At 42.2% G+C, this 7,714-nt stretch overlaps 1 protein-coding gene across 1 annotated transcript; it reads left to right on the forward strand.

Moving 5' to 3' along the window:
• The first annotated feature begins 879 nt into the window (after nt 1–879).
• LOC135556416 (doublesex- and mab-3-related transcription factor A2-like) lies at nt 880–3,994 on the forward strand. Its single transcript, XM_064989611.1, has 2 exons — nt 880–1,757; nt 2,096–3,994. The coding sequence occupies exons 1-2, from the start codon at nt 1,310–1,312 to the stop codon at nt 2,941–2,943; spliced, it is 1,296 nt and encodes a 431-aa protein (XP_064845683.1). The 5' UTR covers nt 880–1,309; the 3' UTR covers nt 2,944–3,994.
• The last annotated feature ends 3,720 nt before the right edge of the window (nt 3,995–7,714 follow it).

Below are 7,714 nucleotides of genomic sequence, written 5' to 3' on the forward strand. Positions count from 1 at the left end.
TTCCTAAATATAACCACACTAACGTTTTTGTTGTATTTTTTTTACATAATAAAATAAGTAGCAAATGGATGTAGCTAAGGGTCCGTCTTGCCTCAACTGAATCGCATAATGCATGTCCATGAGGAGCAATAAAATAATGTTATAATCTGGATTAGGCCTATCATTGTACAATGAAAACACTTACTACGTTACTACTGTAAAAAAAATACGTTACTATTTATTGTAAAAAGTTGGGTTTTATTTATATGATAAAGACGTTATTTTCCAACTCCATGCTCAACATTCTACCAACAATTGCATAGCATAGGCTAGTCTATTTGAATCAATATGTAAATGTCACTTACCTTGTGATTTGACAGAATTAAAAGGGCAGTGACGTCAGTGAGACTTTAATTATTGTCTGTCTCGAAAAAGGTGTAAATAAAATTGAAGGATCTATAACGGCTTTTTATACAAGTAAGACACGTGATGCACAACATCATGAAAATGTATCAACCAAATTAATATAGATAAACTTCAGATAGCCTAGGCCTATCGAATTATTGCCTGAAAATGTCTCTTGCGAAAAGTGCATTTCATTTGATCTTGGGAATCTTTTCCCATAATATTTCCCATAATAAATATGACTTAATTGAAAATCTAGTTCCATTTGTTTTGAAATTCGAGTTTGTTAAAAAATAATGTATTTTAGCTCTGCAGGATCCCATTCAGATTCTAAACACTTGTTATTTGAGAAAGAACTCTGGTGGACACAGTAGAAAAGGGGACAAGCCAATCAGATTGCACCTTCCCCGTTTGGCCAATGACAGGCGCCACATTGTTGTCAAATTTGTCTAATGAAAACGTCGGAGCAACAATGGAGAGAGAGAGGATCTGTATCTAGTGGCAATCTCTTGAGTAAGTTAGTGTCTCACGCTGGTGCGAGTATAGCAACCTCGGCTCATTTTGGTGAAATTAAGTTAAACAGGGGAGAGCACTCATTTCTGCAAGTCTCTTGGATTTCTCCTCGTAAATTACACGTTTAAAGTTCTACTTCTGTATATATTGTTGCAGAGATCATCAAGTATTGACAGGTTGCACGGCGTTTTTATACCTCATTAGCGTAAATTGACAAACAGGTCCTTTATCTTGGTGAAGCTTTAGGTGAGGCTACCTTCTGTTCTCTTCAATGGACAGAAAACACCGGTAGAAGATTACTTAATAAGTTGTGCAGATATGTTGAAAACTATTCAGCTGTTGTGAACAATCATCGATACATCATCGCGTTACTTTTTTCCAATTGATAGTAGATATTGGTCAGCGACAGGACATGGATCTGAGACCAGAGCTCTCCACAGCGCCGTCAGGATCTCAGGTCCACCCTGGAGCCGGAGGGTCTGTCAACATCCCCGTCTCCATGGCCAGTAGCCTCCTGCGGGGTCCGATGCTATATCGCACAACGGAGAAGTATCCTCGCACCCCGAAGTGCGCCCGCTGCAGGAATCATGGCGTGGTATCTGCGCTGAAGGGCCATAAACGTTATTGCCGCTGGAAGGACTGTATGTGCGCCAAATGCACCCTAATCGCAGAGAGACAGCGCGTCATGGCCGCACAAGTGGCTCTCCGTCGACAACAAGCTCAGGAGGAGAACGAAGCCCGGGAGCTGCAGCTCCTGTATGGGACAGCAGAAGGGCTAGCTCTGGCGGCCGCCAACGGCATTATACCACCTCGTCAGAATTATGAGGTCTTTGGTGCTGTCAACAACGAAAGTAACTCAGGTGAGTGGATTTATAGATTATCCTGCTCAGATTAGCCTGCTCATAAACATGAATAGGCCTACATATTGGTGGAAGGTTGGTCAGGTTGTTTTGTGCGTAAATCCTGTGCATAAGCATGTGCTTTGCTTTTGGTAACTTTGAAGAGTAATGTAAAGGACCCTCATAGAGAAATAATGTTCTGATGTGAAGAGGATAAATCGGCATTTAATTTACCAAACTGTCAAGTTAATGTGAAAATCTTGGTAATGGTAATAATATCAAACGTAGCCTATTAGGCGCATCTTTAATTTGAGTGACATCAACATCTCATCGATTCGTTTTTTATGTATCTGTTTCAGATTTAAGAATGCAGAAGTATGAGTTGTTTCCGAAGTCCCAAATGTCGGCATCAGTGACCCAGCAGCAGATGTTGGGCAAATCGGTTTCCACTGACAGCGAACCAGGAATCTCCTCCCCAGACGCGCGTCATGGCTCTGGCTCTGAGAATGGAGACGGAGAGTCGTTCATCAGCTCTCCTGTCTCCAAGGCTCTGAAAGACGGAGAGGACACCCCGGGTTCGATTAGCCCCCTAGGTTCTGACTCGGGTTCGGAGACCGACAAAGATGATCAAGAACCCTCCCCATCATCGGCCGCCTCCAGGCAAATGAACCCAATCGACATCTTGACCAGAGTGTTCCCCAGCCACAAGCGCAGTGTTCTGGAATTGGTTCTACAAGGCTGCGGGAAAGACGTGGTGCAGGCCATCGAGCAAATTCTCAACAACAGTGGACAAGCCAAGGCCCCCGAGCAGGTGTGGACAGCAGAACGCATACTCCAGAGCGCACAGCCTCCCCTCTCCTCCACTCCAAGGCCCATGTTACCGGGAGCCATGACGCTGAGCAACCGCTCCGCCTTCTCTCCACTGCAGCCAAACGCGCCACACTTTGGCGCTGATCCCAGCACCTACCCCCTGAGCACTCATCTAGGACTAAACCCCTTGCGTCTGGCCTACTCGGCCCACAGCAGAGGGCTCACCTTCATGACACCCTACTCCACCACGGGGTTGATGCCAACTCTGGGCTTCAGGCCGCCCATGGACTACGCATTCAGTGACCTCATACGGGACAGGACACTCTTGCACAAGGACCAGGGGTACACCAATGGGCTGTACAGGCCCCTCGGCAACAACAACACAGACAAACCGTGAGACTGAGAATGTACAATGTGTCATGAACTCAGTCGTGTTGGGACTATGATTTAAGTGGACACATTCAGAGAGGGACACTGTATTTGTAGCCACAAGTGTTGAATGTTATGGAGAGATCAGTAACGTGTTTGGCTATTGCACTGCTGTACATAATGCTTTGCTTTTAGTCGGTTTGCTTGCCCAAAATGGCATCGGAAACCAAGCTCACTTATATATAACTTTGTTTTCTTAGAGATAGAGTATTATTCCTTATACATATGTATTGCTATAAATCCCCCGCCAAGTGTGTAACCTAAAAATAACTAGTCAAAGTATTTTGTCTGAAAATATTACTTAAAGGGGTTGCAATTCCCGAAAAACGGACAGGCAAACTATTCATCACACCATAATGTATGCAGTCGCATTATAATCGAGTGCATATCTGAAGAAGATACACATTTTAACTTCGATATGATTCCTGTAAATTGTGGGGTTTCGATATTGAAAAAGTGGTCACAACCCAAATTCACTTTCAAATAAAAGTGGGTTGTTTGATGATCCTGGTGCAATTGTTGCTTTTACCTTTTCATTCCGAGTAATTATTTTCTGGAAGAAAACATCCAACCTTACTAACGAATTATTACTCACTATTTTTTAGTAGCATACATCCATGCTTAAAAAAACGTTTAAGTGGGGTGTCTTAAATTATTACCATAACGTGTAAATTACTGACGTTGAACATTTAAAAACGGAAGCATAATTGTAAAACTATTGATGTATTGGCATTCCTTTTCTGACTTAGTTTTATTGTTTCTCCAACAGTACAGTGTATATTGAATTTGATTATATAAGATTATTATATTACAGTTGACTTTACCTGTGTACTTGACCCATCATTTATCAGCTACAACCGTTCTTCTCTATTTTGTGAAATTGCATTTTTTTGTCCTGAAAAGTCTATTGCTTTTCTGTCACAAGCTGTACCGTCACATATGGAATTGCTGGAAATAAATGTTATTTTATACAAAATGATTTCCAATTATTTCTAGGCACTAATATAGCATTTATTTTCACACACACGAACGCGCACACGTGCGCGCGCGCGCACACACACACACTTAATATTAGGCTATTGTTATTAGTTGTTATTAGCCTATTATTTGCAGTAATTATATAGTGCTTATAAGAATATGCAGCCTTAACCTTTTTCGTGCAGAAACTTGTCTTGTCTCATCATTACAATATTGTCATTCTCCATTTTGCCTTTATTCGTTTATGATGATCGTATAGATTTATAGACTCAGTCTTTGGAAACGGAAAAACACAGGGAACTGGCAAAGCACACTTCATTTAGGAATTAAAAGTCCACAACACTTGGAATATGATGCTGTAGAAACATACTATCTCTTGCTCGCCGGAATCGAAGTGTTTACTCACGCCAGACAAATACTGTATAACAATGTAAACAAAGTATTTGACAGTGTGCCTTCATAATGCCAAACGGAAAACGAAACCCAACACCTATTGAGAAGCCCCTTATTTCACATTGCATTGCTTTGATAGCTTTAATTGAACTGGAAATACATGACCTCTGTTATTAGATTAATTTCTTTGAATTAATATCTGTCCATTGACATATGTACAAAATAAGACTTAGGCTGTATTCGATGACAAACAATTCCAATATGTTTCATAGGCCTACATCTTGACCCAATTAAATGTTCCCTTTTCATTTGCTATTATCTGTTTTTTTTATTTGCTTTTATACAATGTACAATGTTTAAAGTGCATACAATGATACTCTGTGTCAAAGCATATTCCATACGTCAAACAGCAATTATGTAAACATGGTAGACTTTTGTTTTATTATAGACATGGCTTGGTTACATCTGATCATCGTTAGCCAGAGCTGAAAGCTCTGTGAAACCGTTTAGCAGACTAAGGCCAGAACAGTTATGCTACAATGGTTTTACGGTCCAATGCAGCCGTTCTTATCTCAATATCAGATACTTTCTGGGTAACAATTAAGTACCTTACTGTAATTGTTTACAATTAAATTGGTCAAAAAGGAACAAGAAGAACTTCTTAGCATAGAGCAATATCTCAAGCAAGAGTTCTGCGCGGACTGTCTGGGAGTGGTCTGAGTGGGGAGGGAAATCCTGAAAATGATTTGTTATTGGCAGAGAGGTTTGGGACTCTCTTTCTTATTGGTCTATTAACTAATTTACTGCATGATGATGTCATGGAAGGCCAAAACGTAATCCCACCTAAACAGGCTGAAATTTCAAAACAGCACTGTAAGCTTTTAGGGAGATGACCAGCCAGTCACTCAGTTCAAGTTCAAATGTGAGAGACCTCTTTGACATTTAGGTAGCTACATGACTCCATATCTGGGCCCACATTCAATAGGTAACTGCATACCTTTGCCCTGCCATTGTTGAATCACTCCCTTCGATGGTACAGCATTTGATAGGTGTAGAACTTGTCTTCCGCTGTAAAAAAAAGAAAAAAGTGGGTGAACTAAACTCTTATCGCGAGTCAAGGTGAAAAAAGGAACGCGTCCTATATTTCAATGCATTTTTCTGCGAAAGGTGGTTAAACTGTTAGGCAAAAAAAGTGAGTAAACTGCGTTTACTTGCGTTTACCTTCAACTAAACTGGTTCTAACAACTAAACTTGGCAGCTCCTGTGTGACGTCCGTCTCTATTTGTCTATCCTCTATTTTCTTTACAACAATACCACCTGGTGGTCAACTTGATAGCTAACAGTACCCATTTGCATCCCGAAGTTTTCTTTCTCTTACAGAACGTCAACAAGCATTGCCATATATATATAACCGCACCAGCATATGCTCGCCTTGATATATATATACTGCTCAAAAAAATAAAGGGAACACTAAAATAACACATCGTAGATCTGAATGAATGAAATATTCTTATTAAATACTTTTTCCTTTACATAGTTGAATGTGCTGACAACCAAATCACACAAAAATGATCAATGGAAATCAAATGTATCAACCCATGGAGGTCTGGATTTGGAGTCACACTTAAAATTAAATTAAATTGGAAAACCACACTACAGGCTGATCCAACTTTGATGTAATGTCCTTAAAACAAGTCAAAATGAGGCTCAGTAGTGTGTTTGGCCTCCACGTGCCTGTATGACCTCCCTACAACACCCGGGCATGCTCCTGATGAGGTGGTGGTGGTCCTCCCAGACCTGGACTAAAGCATCCGCCAACTCCTGGACAATCTGTGGTGCAAAGTGGCGTTGGTGGATGGAGCGAGACATGACGTCCCAGATGTGCTCAATTGGATTCAGGTCTGGGGAACGGGTGGGCCAGTCCATAGCATCAATGCCTTCCTCTTGCAGGAACTGCTGACACACTCCAGCCACATGAGGTCTAGCATTGTCTTGAATTAGGAGGAACCCAGGGCCAACCGCACCAGCATATGGTCTCACAAGGGGTCTGAGGATCTCATCTCAGTACCTAATGGCAGTCAGGCTACCTCTGGCGAGCACATGGAGGGCTGTGCGGCTCCCCAAAGAAATGCCACCCCACACCATGACTGACCCACCGCCAAACCGGTCATGCTTTGAGGATGTTGCAGGCAGCAGAACGTTCTCCACAGCGTCTCCAGACTCTGTCACGTCTGTCACGTGCTCAGTGTGAACCTGCTTTCATCTGTGAAGAGCACAGGGCACCAGTGGCGAATTTGCCGATCTTGGTGTTCTCTGGCAAATGCCAAACGTCCTGCACGGTGTTGGGCTGTAAGCACAACCCCCACCTGTGGACGTCGGGCCCTTATACCACCCTCATGGAGTCTTTTTCTGACCGTTTGAGCAGACACATGCACATTTGTGGCCTGCTGGAGGTAATTTTGCAAGGCTCTGGCAGTGCTCCTCCTGCTCCTCCTTGCACAAAGGCGGAGGTAGCGGTCCTGCTGCTGGGTTGTTGCCCTCCTACGGCCTCCTCCACATCTCCTTATGTACTGGCCTGTCTCCTGGTAGCGCCTCCATGCTCTGGACACTACGCTGACAGACGTAGCAAACCTTCTTGCCACAGCTCGCCTTGATGTGCCATCCTGGATGAGCTGCACTACCTGAGCCACTTGTGTGGGTTGTAGACTCCGTCTCATGCTACCACTTGAGTGAAAGCACCGCCAGCATTCAAAAGTGACCAAAACATCAGCCAGGAAGCATAGGAACTGAGAAGTGGTCTGTGGTCGCCACCTGCACAACCACTCCTTTATTGGGGGTGTCTTGCTAATTGCCTATAATTTCCACCTGTTGTCTATTCCATTTGCACAACAGCATGTCAAATTTATTGTCAATCAGTGTTGCTTCCTAAGTGGACAGTTTGATTTCACAGAAGTGTGATTGACTTGGAGTTACATTGTGTTGTTTAAGTGTTCCCTTTATTTTTTTGAGCAGTGTACATATATATATATAAACACAGTACCAGTCAAAAGTTTGGACAATAACAGTGAAGATATCAAAATGATAAAATAACACGTATGGAATCATGTAGTAAGCAAAAAAGTGTTAAACAAATCAAAATATGTTTTGAGATGCATTCTCTCAACCAGCTTCATGAGGTAGTCACCATGAGGTAGTCAACTAACAGGTGTGCCTTGTTAAAAGTTAATTTGTGGAATTTCTTTCCTTAAAGCGTTTGAGCTAATCAGTTGTGTTGTTACAAGGTATTGGGTGGTAAGCAGAAGATAGCCCTATTTGGTAAAAGTCAATATTATGTCAATATTATGTCAAGAAAAGCTCAAATAAGCAAA

Source organism: Oncorhynchus masou, chromosome 15 (assembly GCF_036934945.1).
Source record: "Oncorhynchus masou masou isolate Uvic2021 chromosome 15, UVic_Omas_1.1, whole genome shotgun sequence".
NCBI classification, from domain to species: Eukaryota; Metazoa; Chordata; class Actinopteri; order Salmoniformes; family Salmonidae; genus Oncorhynchus; species Oncorhynchus masou.

Bases quoted from the DNA above. Each gene is read 5' to 3' on its own strand.
- LOC135556416 (XM_064989611.1), top strand. From the start codon at position 1,310: ATGGATCTGAGACCAGAGCTCTCCACAGCGCCGTCAGGATCTCAGGTC. The intron at 1,758-2,095 runs GTGAGTGGATTT...TATCTGTTTCAG, and splicing joins CAACAACGAAAGTAACTCAG to ATTTAAGAATGCAGAAGTAT.